The sequence below is a fragment of the Artibeus jamaicensis genome, unplaced genomic scaffold (assembly GCF_021234435.1).
Source record: "Artibeus jamaicensis isolate MK-2021 breed Jamaican fruit bat unplaced genomic scaffold, CSHL_Jam_final contig_797, whole genome shotgun sequence".
In the NCBI taxonomy this organism is placed as follows: domain Eukaryota; kingdom Metazoa; phylum Chordata; class Mammalia; order Chiroptera; family Phyllostomidae; genus Artibeus; species Artibeus jamaicensis.
Window position 1 is genome coordinate 9,612,174 of NW_026521977.1, and position 16,503 is coordinate 9,628,676.

At 46.9% G+C, this 16,503-nt stretch overlaps 1 protein-coding gene across 2 annotated transcripts in view; it reads left to right on the plus strand.

Moving 5' to 3' along the window:
- Positions 1–5,554: 5,554 nt before the first annotated feature.
- NAV2 (neuron navigator 2) overlaps positions 5,555–16,503 on the plus strand; it is a 362,959-nt gene continuing 352,010 nt past the window's right edge. The window contains exon 1 of one of the 2 annotated variants that reach the window (XM_053673061.1): positions 5,555–6,478. In XM_053673061.1, the coding sequence (XP_053529036.1) occupies positions 6,221–6,478 (258 nt within the window). In that variant the 5' untranslated portion in view covers positions 5,555–6,220. The remainder of the gene's footprint in view (positions 6,479–16,503) is intronic. The other variant, XM_037150498.2, reaches the window with a different exon arrangement.

Genomic DNA, 16,503 nt, shown 5'->3' on the forward strand with positions numbered 1-16,503 from the left:
ATCAGATGAGGAGTCCAGTTCCCTCCCCAGTTTGCGGCAAATCACTGAGTTGGGCTGGAGGATGAATTGGAAGGATGACGAAAGGGGAAGGGACACGTTTCTCCTCTTCATGGCCATCCCTGATTCTGTATTTCTGCTCCCATGAAACTTAGGATCTCACTCTATGCTCTGTTCCTGTCTTTCTCCAAAATGAACCCAGATTTGAAACTGAGCTCTTTTTAAAAACAGTTCTCCTCCATCAAAAGAAGAATCAAAGCATCAAAAGAAGTCTCTCAAAGCATGTGGTGGCACAGTGGGCTTTATTTTGAGTTGGGGGGAAGCAGAGGGTTTCACTCCGCCACCTTGCTCTGCTTCTGCCCCTCCTCAGGGGTCTCTTCCTGTTGCTCAGGCTACTCCACTTCGGGGGGCACTTCGCATTAAACCTCTCCCAGGAAACGGAATTTTTCTCACTTATTATAGACAACGCCGTAGCTTGAGCCCTGTGCTCTGGGCTGGCCTTCCCACATCCAAATGCTCATTAATGTTGTCTCTAAGATAACCTGAGATCTCAGACACCCTCTCTCAAGTAGCCCAGAACTGGCTTTCTTGGAAACTTCAGACTGGCCTCTTTACCTAGTGCCCGAATATGGGAGGAAGTGATATGTGATTTTGATTCCCACTGATGTGGTTTATTTATACTTCCTTCCCCCACCTACAGAAGGCAGAAGTAGTCACAGTCTAAGTTTTAAATGTTTTTCTATTACACTTGTTATTAATATTTAGCCATTAGCTTATAGAAGATAGGTTATCCTCAAATTCTTTGTAGAATGAGGCAAGTTATAAACTTATAAAGGTAGGAGAGTGGAACCATATCTCTTAGAGTTTCAACACTAAGGGTGGAAAGGAAAGATTCTCTCTGTTACTTTTCAGGATTATTTTTGGGGGCAGAAAGTTAAATTAATCGCTTAGCTGCTAGGCTGATGCTCCTTTGTGCCTTGTTTATCACTGTATATTTTGCACTGCTTCTGTTAAAGTATTAGTAATACCATTTGTCATTCATTTCTATGCTTGCTCCCCTGACTAGATTGTGAGTTCCTTATTTCTCAGTTGTGAAAAAGGGCAGTCCTCACAAGAACTTATTATTTGCTCCCTATCATAATGTCTACTGCCTGACACATATATGACCCTCAACAATTTATTCATTGAATAATGATTGAGCTACTCCATATCTCATTAATCAATAGTTTGCTATATGACATTTAATCAAGATCATTGCCTCAGTGCCTATAAACACACACACACACACACACACACACACACACACACACACACCCTTCACACGGACTCCTCACACTCCAGAATCTGCAGGAGGGAGAACCCAGTCTTCCAGAGATCACCATTGTGCATATTGATCTGCTCACAGACCCACCCGGAAGAAGGTAGATTGGAAGTAGTGGGGGTGGGGGCAGGGCGAACAGACATTCTAAGAGCTATCCTAAAGTTCTCACCTCCACTTCTCTGCAGTCTGGAATGAGTGGGCTCTCACCTTAGCCATGGCCAACAGGTGGACATTTGTGCCACCTCTGAGCTATGTATCATAGTTGTCAACCATGTCATAGAAAATTAAGGAACAGTGAGTTTTTAAAAATAAGCTACAGTGATTTTTTTTTACTCCCAAATAAACTCATGAATGTTTCATTTTTTCTATTATTTCAGAGACTTGTAACACATCTCTTCATCTGTCACAGTGAGGGGTCTCCAAGAGGCAGTTGATTTTTCCCCCAGATCCCTGCATTTTTTAATGACAGGTTGGCATTTAGATGTTTCAGGATCTTCACAGGACTGCCTTCTTGTAGGTCAGGTGCAGCCAGGGGTCTTTAACGCCAACGGAGGGTGGGTGGATGTGAGCTCTGAAGCCCAGGTCCCACTCAACACACCACCACTGGAGGATGTCAGGATTGGAACAGGAGGCTGCTGGCCCACCCTAAGCTGAGCTTGGCTCTTCCTGCATCCAGGGAACCATCCGAACTCTTAGGGTGATTGAATGGTCCTGAGAGCTTTGGAAGTAAATTTCAAATTCCCCATCACTATTTCTGGCCAACTTTGAAAGTTTAGAGTCAGACAGAACAAAGAGAGAAAAAGATTGTCAAGGTTGAGATTTAAGATGGGCTGCCCATAGTGCACATAATTTAAAAAATAACATTTAAAAAAAACCCTGGATTGTGTGTTCTTTTCAAAGTAGTTTGCCATTCTCTGAAGCAACAATTTCTTTAGCTAACAATCCTTACCAAACATATTGATTTAAAATGACTTTTCATCTTAACATGACACCCATGTGGAAGAACTGACTTTATAGGATATTTTTATAATTTGAGATGATCTTATTTAAGGAGGAAATTTGCAGTTATCGCTTTTGCTGCAGGGGGAAAAACAGCTCTTTTCCTGCTTTTCTGGTTATTATGTTAAATTATTTTGCTTTAAATAAAGAAATCAAGATTTATAGGAAAGACACAAATGGAAAAGAAAAATGTCCCAGGAAAGAACAAATAAGATTATTTAAAGATGAGAAGGCTGGAAAAGAAATTTGAAAATACACTTTAAAAGATTCATTTGTTCTCTGTGGAGAAAGATTAGAAATGATCGGACTTGAGTTATATGAATCCCACAGCACTAAGGTGAAGGCTCATACATTGACCACATTCTAGCATATTAGTAATAGGTACTTTTAATACCAAAAAGTACTAATCGAAATAAAAAAGAAAGAAAAAGAATGCTCTGTTTTTCATATTAGTCCACATTTGAGGGTACACATTCAAAAATGACCTTGGCAGCAAATACGATTTCAACAGATCAAAGATGGTAAACACATAGCATGTATGCCATTATTTCTATTTCTATACCCATGACTGACATTATTAATTAATCACACTGCTGTTTACAACTCAACTACACAGATGTACCCTCAGAATTATTTACAGCATGGTGTGACACAAAGTCACTTAACTCTAGATGACTCTGGCGATGAAACCCCTTGCTACCTATCTATGGTTTAGCCTTACTACTCAAAAGCTCCAGAACACCAGTGTGGAGCTCATTCAGAGAGCAGAGTCTCCGAGTCTCATGCCCCCTTGCCCCCGCCCCCCGCCCCCGAGTTCCAGACCTACTGAATGAGAATGTGCATTTTAGCAAGACTTCCAGTAATTCTTATGTATATTCAGGTTTAAGAAGCCCTAGAAGAGCCCGACTGCATGCTATTTTCATTGGGCTGGACGAAGCTCTTGAACATTAGAATGCATCAGAACCACTGGGTTAAAACTGGTTAAACCTAGATTGCTGGGACCCACCTCACAGAGCTTTCTGGTTCAGTAGGTCTGGGGTGTTTTTTCTTTTTTTTAGGCATTATTTTTATTTTTTCCAGTACAGTTGATATTCAATATAATTATGTATTAGCTTCAGATGTAAGCATAGTGGGAGAGGTTTTTCAAACAAGTTTCCAGGTGCTGCAGCTGGTCCCAGGACCATACTTTTAGAACCACTGCATGAGGGCCGTGGAAATCCTTCAGAATATCTCCATGATCTTTAGAGACAAAAACTGCAGTCTATTCCAGAACTCTTCGTGCATCTGTCAAAACCAGAATTCTGGGTAGGAGAGTTCTAAGGTTTAATGCAGCATAATATTTGTCATGACTTTATGTACCTGACTCTAAATGTTTCTTCTCCTGGAGGATTGCTGCTGGCATCGTTCACTCATTCATTTGAAAATTTGGGCAGCCCTTCTGTCCACAGTGTTATACTTGACACTGAGAGACTCTAATAAATGTTTGAGTGTGGTTACAGAGTCTTTCTCAGAAGAAAATAAACACATGAAACCATCAATAACTAGGTGGCATTGGATGGCAAAGGGAAGAGTGCTAAGTGGCACAGACCACATGTGATTTAATTTCAGAGGAAGGTAGGATACTGGATATTCTATACAAGAATGTGCATTTTAGCCCTGCTAGAGTAGAAAGTTGCTATACAGAACATAGAAAGGGGAGGGGAATAAGATGGGAGAGGGAACAGACCAGGGTAAGAAAGCATCTTCTTATTTCTTAGTGCTGTTTTAAGAGGTTGTTTTAAAACTGAAGTTTCCTCTGGTCTGCATAATGAAAAATCAATGCTATCAGTGTTGTGAATCAGTCTATAGGGTGGGTATATGGAGAAAACCTGTATCTCAGAGACAAGAGAAGACGTTTAGTCAGAGATGACTGGGGGGAGGGAGTAGCAGTAATTAATAAGGATAGCAATACTGAGCTCCTATTGGCCCCTTACATGGCCAGATACTTGTGCCAAATGACTGCGATGCGCTATCTCATTTAATGCAAACAACAGCACATTGTAGAAATGTAGTCAAATTTCCTTCCTGCAAGGGAAAACCAAAGCTTTCTATGGATGCATGTAATATTAAAGAACTTGCCCAATTTAAATCCAGGCAGTTTTATAAGGTGGGGGGCTCCTCATCTGTGGACCGAGAGGGTTCTGGCCTGCCTAGATTATCCCTTTCAATTCTCATATCCTTTGAGTCAGCAAGGAACTCAAACTGCAACTAAGAGGAGGGATGAAATCCCCAGGGGAATTCAAGTCGAGGAACCTGTGGGGCCAGTGTGTCCAAGGCACTGCCAGGGAGGGGCTCCTACGTGAAATGCAGCAAGGTTTAGCCTGAGCCAGCCAGGGTCATAGAGCCTCTCTTGGCTTCCTCGGGGCACTCTAATTACAGAGTTTGTGGTAGATTGCAAGGAGGAGCTGTTTCAGGGCGGCAAGCTTCCTTGGGTATTGTATTTGCCCATAAATACTTCAAATAGTTAAGTGAAATGTGCACCTTTTGAAAACCGAAGAGGAAGCTGTTGGGAGCCCCCCCCCCCCTCCCGGGCCGCCTGGCAGAGCAGGCAGAAAAGAAGAGAAATGGCTGGCTTGTCATTTACGCGGGAGACGAGGAACAGCCCTGCCCAGGCCAGATGGGGGGCCGCGGGGCCTCGGGCGCGACTCCGGAAGACTTAAACCGTTAAGGTGACCAGAATAATTTCAAAAAGGAAACAAAACTTCCCCCGAGCCGTGCCTGCGGGGTGTGGAGGCGGGCGTTTGCGTTCGAAAGGGCATTTTTCAAAAGAAGTTTTCAGGGAACGGGGGTGTCAGCCCGCGGTGAAGCGCGCCGCGGGAACAGTGCCGCAGAGAGGCCACCAGCCTGCTTTGTACTTGCTGCCAAGCGCGGCCCCAGAGTTTCGGCCACAGCTTGGGAGTTGATGCCACGCCCCTTCGCTGTGTGATCCGGGCTGCTGATAGGCGCGCTACGGACCAATGGGCGCGCTGGGGCGGTCCCGGCTGTCAGCGCGCGCCGCAGCCTCGCGGGCGGCAGCTTGTCTTCCCCTGCACTGAGCCCCGCAGCCAGCGCAGCCTTCCCGGGGAGTGCGGCTACCGCTCGCGAGCGCAGCCCTGCCCAGCCGCGCGTCCCAGTGCCCGCGCCCCACGGCCACAGCCTTGCTGCGCTATAGCGCACAGAGCATGTGCAGACCCGCAGGCGTTAAGGTGCTATCTGTCCGGGGGGCTTCTGGGCAGTGGTGACTGTCACGCCTAGAGAGACCTTTCGGGGGCTCTCGCTGCGCCTCTGCGTCGTGGGTGACACCGCGGTGCTCACGCTCAGGGCAGCAGCTGCCTCTCTGTGGTCTCGAGACGTCTGGTGCTCCGTGCGCTCTTCTTCTTCCTTCGCTGTTCTCTCCTTCCCTTCCGCCGCAGCTCGCTCCTTCCCTCGCCCGCTCACACCCGCAGGCTCCAGGAGCAGGAGGCTTGGGTCCCCGCCACCTTTTTTCCAAAGGGGCCTCCTCGCTTCGGAGATGCAGTGACAAGTTAATATGGGCTTGCAAATCTCGGGTTCCCAGGAGGAGAATCGCAAGAGGCAACAGCCACTGAGCTCCCAGAGCCCTTGAATTGGCCGCCCAGAAGGGGCGTGAGACCCGGCTGCAGCATCCATCCAGGTGGGACCAGTTGAGCGCCGCGACTAGTCCTCCGCAGCATTCCAGCATCTCGAAGGCGCGCTCATCGTTTCGCTCCAAGCTCCCCGACTCGGGGATTTTTTCCCTCCTCCACTGGTGGTGGGCGCCTCGAGGGCCGAGGCCCGGCGCCTACTCTGCTGCCCGCGCTGCCTTTAGCGGTCGCCTCCGCCGCCGCTGCCAGGGACGTGCTGGGAAAGCCGAAGCCCCGCGAAAAGATGCCGGCCATCCTGGTCGCCTCCAAAATGAAGTCGGGACTGCCCAAACCCGTGCATAGCGCCGCGCCCATCCTGCATGTGCCCCCGGCCCGGGCCGGCCCCCAGCCCTGCTACCTCAAGTTGGGAAGCAAGGTGGAGGTGAGCAAGACCACCTTCCCTAGCCAGATCCCACTGAAATCGCAGGGGCTGCAGGAGCCGGCGGGGGAGGGGCTCCCGCTGCGGAAGAGCGGCTCGCTGGAAAACGGGTTCGATACCCAGGTGAGAAGGGCTGTGTGCCGGGACAATATTCTAGGGGGGTTTGGTGAATACTTTTTTTAGGGGGCGGCATGGCAGGATGGGGAGAAAGGGCTACCCTGCGGACAGAGAAGGGAACCGATCCACTTAGGCCGGCAGATTGCGGGACGCGCGAGGAGAGTAGCCTGGCCGGTGGGTGTGGTCTGGGTGGCCTAGGTTTGCCTGAAGGATTGGTATGAGACCCGGGTGCAGGCAAGCCCGAGGCTTCTTTTTGAGGGGCATGGTTGGGTAGTTTGTTTTATTTTTTAAGCGTCAGCGCTGGAAATGTCAAATCCTGCATGTTGAGGGCTTGGCACCCCAAAAGCTGTATCGTCTGTCTGTCTGTCTGTCTGTCTGTCGGTTCTGCAGAGATTTTATCCCTGACAAGGAACGATCAGAGGCCTTGTTGGGCTCGATGCCCCTGTGGCTGCAATATCCAGTAAAAAGAGTCTGGGGTGGCAGCGAACCTGCTCCCTCGTCTTGAAGATGACCTGCCCTTGCTCCATCCCTTGGACTAACAGGATTTCGGGCACGGTGCTGGGACTGCAGTAGGAGTGCCCGGTGCACCAGCTGAAGCAGCCAGCTGGAGACTCCTAGCGTCTTGGCTGGCTGTTGCGGTGGGGGTGGGGGTGGCTGCTCAGAATGGCGGCCTGAAGCTAAGCCCCTCCTTCCTGGGTAGTAGATCCTGCTGCGGGTAGCGGGTAGCTCTGTGGCCCGGGTGACTGGGTGTGGAGGTGAGGGGTGGCTTGACGAGAAGTGGTGACTTCTACCTTTCCAGACAGAGCTCACATCACCCAATTCGGCTGGGTGGCAGGCTCTGGCCATTCAATTTCTTTTAAGGAAATCAGCAAGGGCCAATCAGGTTCTCTTGGCCTCCTGCCCTCCCTGCTGTTTTTCTTCCCTCTTGTGGTAGGAGGGAGCAGGGGCACGTCGTATTTTCTTGGCAGTCAGCCATCAGGGACTTTTGGGGACAGGCTGACTTGACGGATGTGACTGTCCTGGTCAGGAGACATGAGGGTAGGGAAGGCAGAGGGGGAGGTAGTTTGGGGCTGGTGTCAGGGAAGTGGCAACAGACCAGCTGACCTTTTTGGCACTTACTTCTCTACTGACACTGTCTCCACCTTCTCCTGGAGCTTTCTCTGATCAGAGGCTAGAACTCAACACATTCCTAGCCTTTCTGATGTAGGAACTGGAGCTGGAAGCTAATTGTAAGCAGACTTTTGGAGCTCTGGGCTGGAGAAGGCCCTCAAAGCAGATTAAGCTCCCACGCCAGGCTGATAAGCATGCCCCTAGCTGCTGCACTTGCTAAATGTTTTTGGAAGCTGACAGGTTTGAGTGATGGCGTGTGGGAGGAAGGCATGATTTCCCCCTGTGCTCTTGGGGCCTGTCCCAGCTAGGGTTTTTGTGTTCTGCTCTGTTTTTCTGCCGTTGGCCACAGGGTTTGTCCAGTGAGCTCTGATACGGGAATGAACTTGGGGCACAGTCTCGTCAGAGTTTCCCCTTCATCCTTGGAGGTGGGGCTTACGAGGTGTGGTGGGCGGTGTGTGGGAGGCCAGAGCAGTGAATACAGGGTATGACACACATCCAGGCTGATGAGGAGGGCCTGAGGAATCAGAGGGAAAGTAGATGCCGGGGTTGATTGTTCATACCCAGGCAGCTGCTCTGTTTTGCCCGTTTGACCCTTCACTTAACATCGTTGGAGGACTTGCACTGGGCAGGCTCTGGAAAGGTGATTCATCACCTTCTCCCTGAAAAAATGTCCTGCTGCTGCTCACAGAGGGTCTGGCATGGTCCTGTTCCCTTGAGGCTTTGCTTCCCTCCCTCAGCCTCGGTGCACATTTCCCAGGATGCCCCTTCCACCTTGCCTTGCCCTCAGTGCACGGACCGTGAGGATGGACCGCTAAGGAAGTTCGCCACTCCTGCTTTTTACCAGTCTGATCCCTGTTTATCTGGGCTTTCTTGGGGCTCTTCTCTGTGGCACGTGGCAGATCCTTGTTCCCACTGCCCCACCCTGGTGTCAGAGTGACCTTGGTAAAAGGGATTTTCCCTTCTTTGGACCAGGCTACAGCCTTCCCGACACTGTGCCTGTTCACCATGTGGCAAAGCCTTTCCATTACGGCTTGAGGACTGTATCTTGCTTGACATCTATCGTCCCCAATCCAAAACATAGTACTTATTACTAGAAGATACTTAGAAAACAATGAACTAAATGGCAAACGATGTCTTTGGACCTCTGATTCTCCTTTTATTTAGGGGCTTTGGGGCAGAAAGCTGGGTTTGTACAGTGGTCAATAGCACAGGTTTTTAAAAAGATTTTATGCATTATTTTTTTTAGAAAGAGGAGAAGGGAAGGAGGAGAGAAAGAGAAATATCTATGAGAAATTGAAAAACATCAGTCAATTGCCTCTTGAGTATGGGCCCCAACCAGAGACCAAACCTGCAATCCAGGCATTGCCCTGACTGGGAATTCAACCGGTGACCTGTTGCTTTGCTGGACAACACCCAACCAAATGAGCCACACTGGTCAGGACGATAGCGCAGGTTTTAAAGTCCGGTGGATATCCATGATGTCCTCTCTCTGCCATGGAATAATAACTGAATGACTGGGTCAGTTAACCTCTCTGGGCCTCAGTGTTCCCATCTTTAAAAATGGACATAAACAACCACACAAATAGGGTAGTTAAGGGGGGGGGGAAGTGTGTGAAGTGTTTAGTCCAGTGTTTGGCAAACAAGGAACACAATAAAATCAGCTATTTATGTCATTAAGTGAGAGATAGGCATGTTATCTAGATCAAATGTCCTGGAAGTAAGAAAAGGTGTAGCTTCTTCTCTCAAGCCCTTGAGGGGGTATCCATTGGTTCACAAGGACTTTCAGAGCATCAATCACCCATCTAGTACAACTGGTACAGTGGGAAGATGAGGGAAGGGCAGAACCATTTGTGGAGGGCTTGATGTGCCAGGTTCTTTACATATAATCTCATTTCATCCTCACAGTAACACTTAAAGCAGATATGGCATTTTCCATAACAAATAATGTAATAATGGCAAATCATTACACAATCCTTCCTATGCGTCAGGAATGGTGCTACAGAGGTTGTATAAAATGCCTCTTGATTCTTACCATAATCCAGTGGAATAAGTGTTGTTACTGTCATTTTACTCAGAGAAAACTGAGGCAAAGACTGGGTTAGTGGCCTGGTGAGAAGCAGAAGCAGAATGAGGACTTGGACAGGCTGGCTGTGGACTCTATGCCCTTAACCACGATGCTACCCAGAGGTAACCAGAGAGACTTCCTGATTTCTTTCAGGCTGTAATTTACAAGACCACTGGTCCAACCACTGAGCTAGAAGAGTAAGTGAGATGCAGCAAAGTGAAGTCACTAGCTTTAAATCATCCTGCTCCAGTATGGTGGAGCAGGGATTCTAGCTCAGGTTGTTCTGGCTTCAAGGCCAGTGGTCTACCCCCTCTCTGTAGCTGCCTTCTTCAGCATGTTCTGGCAGATGAACATGGTAAATAAAACATGGCTGGCCATTCAGGATTTTATAGTCTGGTTGGGAGGCATAACTGATGTACCACGAGCAACAGGGTAAAACAGAGACAGGGCTAAGAGGTATGCTGTAGGTTCAAGGGAAGAGAAGGGCCATGATGGCTGGAGAAGTCCAGAGGGCTTTGCAGAAGAGGCAGGAGGTGGCTGAGTTTCCGAAACAGGCACAAGTGGCTGGGTGGAGAGGAGAGGCAGTGAGATGGGCAAGATGGGGAAGGATGAGGAGCAGGGTCGTGCAGCGGTGCAGAGCAGCACTGTGATGACTTGATGTCATCACAGGGAAGCCGAATCTTCATGCAATAGGTAATGGCTCTGTATCTGGTACCTTCTTTTAAAAAGTGATGAGAAAAAGAACAAAGTCTTCTCACAGTTGAAGGATTGGATTCGCATGCTGGCTTCTCAGTGGATAGTAATTCTGAGCATGCAGGGTGGTGTTGAGAAGCTGGGGAGACAGTGTCCATAAAAGACCTCGTTGATAACAGACCTTGGGGAAATGACAGGGATGATTATTATTAGCTTGGGGTCCAGAATATTCAGTGTGGTAGTTATAGGTGAAAGGAAGCCATTCTCACAACTCCTTTTATTATGCAGCAATTCTGTTCAGGCGGGCGACAGCCCATTTTCCCCAAGACCGCTCTCCTCCATCAAGTGTGAAAAGACCTAACATAGCCAGCAATCCAGAAAACAGCTCTGAGGTGCAGCCCCACTGTTGACCCCAAGCCCCTCACCTTGTCTCCTCCCACAAACCTATAGCTGGGGCTCCATCCCCTCAGTGGGGGAAACTGGGTTCTGCAGCAGCACATCCTCCCAGATTCCCTTCCTGGTGCTGGGATACCTGGGCCCTCCCCCAGGAATGAACATTTATAGCATCTGCTCCGTTAACGTGGTGTATAAATTATGACCATGTGCAAAGACTTGTTTTAAAGATAGGCTCTGTGTTAGTTCAGAAACCCTGTCCGGCCAACCTTCAGATAAGGAATGCTTGTGAGCTATTTGAGGAGAGGTTGGCCTATTTTTAAGAAGCAGTTGCAAGGAAAAAAATTATATATAATACTTTGATATTTCCTGTTTTTAGGAGCCTGGTGCTCAACTTGCAACTCATTTCTTTAAAAAAAAAGTAATTAGAAGTGATTGAAATCCTCTGTGGGTGTTTTAGATGTTTAAAAAGAAAATGCAGGCCAGGCCCCTGGGAAGAGCACTCGGCTCCAAGCTTACAACCTGTTGCAACTTTACCCCATTGTGTTTTGATTAGAATCTGTGCTCCATCATCAAAGTTGATTATGGATTTGATTAGTACATTTTTTTGCTATTGTGTTATTCCCTTTCTTCTCTTTCTCAGTTCTTGGAGGGGAATGTGTAGCATGGTTATCTGCCAACATGCAAGAATGTTTATAGTTCACATATTATTGCTTATTTCATGGGTTAATTTTCTGAAGACACTTTAGGGGTGGGACTGGTGGCTTATTTAGTGTATCATTACGTGTGTATATATATATGTATATAAATATATCTACTTCTGGATATGTGTATATACACATATATACACACACATATACAAATATATACACATGGAACAGCTTAAAGTAATGAGCACATGTAAGCACACACACATCAAAGGCCAGGCTGGAGGAATTATAGCCCAATTTCCAACTTTCAGAAGAGCTTCCCAATTTTCACACTCGTTTCCTCTGTGACCAAGATAGAAGCACCAAATATTGGTATTTCATTTTATTTACTTATAAGACATAAGAGATGTAGCCTCAAGAGAGATGTTTTAATTGGGCCTTAGTGAAGCTCCTGAGGCTTGTTTGACAAAGTCAAACCACCCAGTGAGATTTTGGCTTAAGGTCAGGGACTTTTATTTCTTAGAATCAGGTTCAGCAGCAGGGAAGGGAACCTTTGCGGAGCATCTGCTATGTGCTGGGTAGTCTGTGTGTGTGTGTGTGTGTGGATGTGTAATTTAATTTGAGACACAAGAAACTGGGTAAAATGTAAAGCAGTATAGATTTTATATGAGGAAGCTGAGCTTCGTGCAAGATATTTAACATCTAAATGTCAGTGTCTTCATCTATGAAGAAGACACGTTGATGCTCCTAGGTTGGCTATGAGGATTCAGGGAGATAATACAAGTAGGTGTCTGAGCACCATGCCTGGCATGTAATAAGCAAGGAATAGGTATTGCCTATTTTTATTACCCAAAGTCAGAGCCAAGTTTGGAAACCAGATTTGCCTCATTCCAAGCTTATGTTCTTCCCACTCTACCTCTCTGCCTCCCAAGTGCATGGTTGACTATATGGAAAGACAGATGGCTTGTACCGGGAAAGCAAAGTACATGGCAGGGTTAGATGAATGGGAAGCAAGAGTAAATTAAGCACAACCTCCTCTAAATGAGTCATATCCACAGTTGTGAAATGAAACCTTTACGTTTTGGACCCAGACATGCCATCTCGACAGCACTACCCACACCGAGGGATCTGCTACAAGCCAAACACACGGGAAGGCTCTCTTGTATGCCCAGTCTGAGCTGGCACGGTAGAGACGATCACACTGATGGCCCCGCCCAAGACAAACAATGAAACAGTCCCATTGATTGGACTTTTGAATGGTTCCTTATTTTCTGAGGACAGAAGCAAATCCCTCTTTTCTCACGCCTGGCCTGATTGTGATGGGAGCTAGACCTTGTGATCAGTTTGGTCATTAGGTGCCCCAAGGCCTGGCCAGCTGCCCAATGGTTTTACCAATAGCCACAGGGTCAATTTCAGTGGTGACTCTGTCTCTTCTTTTTCAATGGCAACTTGGTCACATTGTTCAAGGAGTTGGACAATGTGTTCCTAGAATGTCTTGGGCAGAATAAGCCATGTGATTTTGGGAACAAAACTGGGTCAGGCTTTATGCTTCAGTCCACATAAGACAATAGAGAGGCGCACAAAGGTTTTTGCAGGAGCCCTCGCCTCCCACACAGAACCTGAAGAATGACTCACGACTTAGTGCTTCCTTTCCCAAGGAAAACAGACCTTGTCTTGTGTTTTGCAAACAATGGCCCCACAGCCTCCAAATATTTTGTCTCTCCTTCCAATCAAAACCTTAATACCTTCAGTGAATTTTCAATTGTTCCAGCTCCGCCCTCCCGTGTTTTGTTAAAGATTTTATTTTATTTTATTTTTTTAGAGAGAAGGAAAGGGAAGAAAAAAGAGAGGGAGAGAAACATCAGTTGGTTGCCTCTCATACACGCCCCTACTGGGGACCAAACCTGCAACCCAGGCATATGCCCTGACCGGAAATTGAACCAGTGACCTTTCGCTTTGTAGGACAACACCAAACCAAATGAGCTTCACCAGTCAGGGCCAACCCCTCTGTCTTCACGGGCTAGAAGATAGGGTAGAAATGGGGGCTTGGTTAAAATTAGTATGAGACTATCTTCCAGGGTTCCTTAGGGGCCTTTGAACAAAATCAGTTACTCATGGCAGTGTGACACAAGAATAATTAAAACCGTGGTCACTGACGCAGACTGAACGTGGGCTCTGTACCAGGATAACGCGTAGCAAGAAAAACGTGTCATTTAGTTTAATCCTCACAACATCCCATGAGGGAGATGCGACTTCCTGAGTAGGAATAGGAATGGCAGCTCTGGAAGTCAGCAACTGTGGTTCTGGTCGTCTCTTTTGACACTTTGCCACGTAACCTTCAATAGGTCCCATTGTCTTTTGAGCTTCTGTTACCTCAGGTATAAAAGAAGCAGAGCAATACCTACGCTGCTTTCCTTGAAGAGTTATTGTGAAGCTTAATAGAGGCAGTTGTTATGAATGAGGGTACTAGTGTAAGCAACTTAAACCCTGTAAGGGAACCGCGGCTGAGAGAAGTTAAGCAACTTTTCTACCTCGTACATCTGGTGAAGCGGTGGACCCAGAAATGAAACTCCTAGCTGTTTGACCCCAAAGTCAAGGTACTTAAATAGCAAGTGTGAAAGCACTTTGAAAAAAATATCTGAAAAGACATTGTTAATACTGAATCAAAGTAAATTGCTATAAAATTCCAGCTGTCTGGCTGTTGCTTTCTGCCCCAGAATTTGGAAATATTGAAAATATTCTTTCAAATATTTAATATTTGCTTAGTTATAAATCATAATAAAGTTTCTTGATAATATCAATTAACCCACCCTGGGATGTGTGAAATTCCAAGTTCTCCGAGACCCCAGGTGTCACAAAGTGTTATCCTGGGTGTGATCGGCAGGGCTGGTTTTGGACAGAGGAAGGGAAAATGGGGAATTGGATCAAAATCATCTGTTGGCATGAGGAAGCAATCAGATAAATTCAGACTGCGGATCGTTCTTTAAGACAATGGACCATCAAAACTGTCAATGCCATGAAAGACAAAAAATTTTAAAAGGCGGGTAAAGGACAACGCCAGAAATGGAGACAAATCCAATGAGAACTTGACTGGGTTCTGCATGAGTAAAACCAGTAATGCTAGAAAGGTCATTTTGCAGACGAGTGCAGATATTCGAATGCAGATTCTATAAGATGGTATTACTCCTGCCATCTTAGGGGTATTGGGGTTATATAAGGAAATGTCGTTTTTCTTGGGAGATATGTGCTGAAATATTTCGAGGTGAAGTGTCATGATGTCAGCAACTAACTCTCGGATGGTTCAGGAGAGAAAAGAGTGAGTGTGTCTGCAGAGAGAAAGAGAAAGCAAGTGTCGTAAAATGCTAGCTGGTGAATCCAGGCGAAGATACATGTACGGTTCTTTCAACTTTCCTGTGTTTGAAGTTTTTCACAATAAAATGTTGGAAAACAAAACAAAGCCCTGTCTAATCGGAGTGCACATTAGCAATCCCCCTTGACATCTAGTGTGTCCGTGAGAACATAGTTCCAACAGGTGTGTGTGTGTGTGTGTGTGTGTGTGTGTGTGTGTGTACACACACTCACACTAAGTAGCCTGGCCAAGTCGGTTTCACTAGGTTTGCGACTGGACTCCTTATCTGCTTGCTGGTGTAGTGTGAGAAGCTTGGCTTAATTCCTTGTCCTTTCATCAGAATGGTTGCTGGCATTTTATGAAAATCAAAGAATCCGGTGTGATTGGGTAATCTCTTATAAAATCCTGAGGAGTTTACACAGGTGAAAGTGTAAAAGAAATGTTTAAAAGTGAAAAAAATATTAAAAATATTTTAAAACCTCTTGTTGAGTACTACACCAGTCTAGATATTGAGAAGGTGAGGAGTGTGAGTGGAAGCAGGCTCTTTTTCCGCTTCAACCCTCCTGTCTCCCCCTACTTAGGTCTGCTAAATTGTCCTTATCATTACCCAGTCAAGTTGAGGCTTCGCGTCACCTCCTCCAGGAAGCCTTCTGCTACAATCCTGGTCTGGATGCACTGTCTCACTCTCCCACAGCCTACTGTGTCTCACCCCAGCCTGCTCTGTAGGCCCTGCCAGTTTGGACTGTGAATGCTTAGTTGGCCAGACCACAGCTTCCATGAGATCAAGGATGTGTCTCTCTTCATCCCTTTGGGTTCAAGTGAGTACACAGTGGGTTCTTAGTTACTATTTGCAGGAGAAAAGAAGGATGGGAGTGGGACAATAAAAGGAAGGAATAAAAACATAGGAATATGTGGCTATTGAGCACCAGCTGTGTTATAAAGCTGTGGCTGAAACGTGGATCCTACAGAACTCCTTCTTGGGATGTGAACCGAGAAGAGATGGTGGGTGGCCACGCATGGGAACGGGCAGCCTGAACACTGGCCGAGACCAGCAGCAAAGCTCTCCCCCATCAGGTCTTAGGGGAACTCACCTGCTTGGGTGGGCAGAGGGACTGGGCAGGTTCCCTTACACAGGATGCCTACCGTGTCCAAACTGTGCATCTGCTCCAGGGAAAAAAGATCTGTCAGGGTGTGGTTACAGCAGTACTGCACTCCGGAAGGCGGGGAGAAAATGACGTGGGCTTTGGTGGGTGCCCCCAACTTCGGAGGGGGGACCTGAGAAGGGTTTCACAGGATTTTAGTTGGTTAAGAAAAGGGGAAGGTTTAGAGAGTTCTAGGACGGGGCACCCCCTCTACAAATAATGATTACAGCAACTATTTTTGTGCCATTTCCGTACTTAATTTTAATCGATCCTTACATGAACTTTCTGAGCCAATATTATTGATCCTAATTTGCCACTAAGGAGAAAATGAGGCGTCAGTGAGGCCTAGCCTGAGAGGGGTCATGGAGAGTGTGCAGGGCACACAGCTCTATGGACAGTGGCAGGCTTTGAACCTGAGTGTTCCTGATTCTAAAATCTGTGCTCTTAACCACTGCCTTCTTCTGCTAGTAACTGGAAGGGGCCTGAGTTCCGTACAGAGGTGCTGCTTACAACGATCAAGCCTCGCCCTGGCTGGGCGGTGCAGCTGGTTAGAGCATTCTCCCACTATGCCACGGCTGTGGTTTCTAGTCCCAGTCAGGGCACATATGACAATATAAGAATTGACCAAT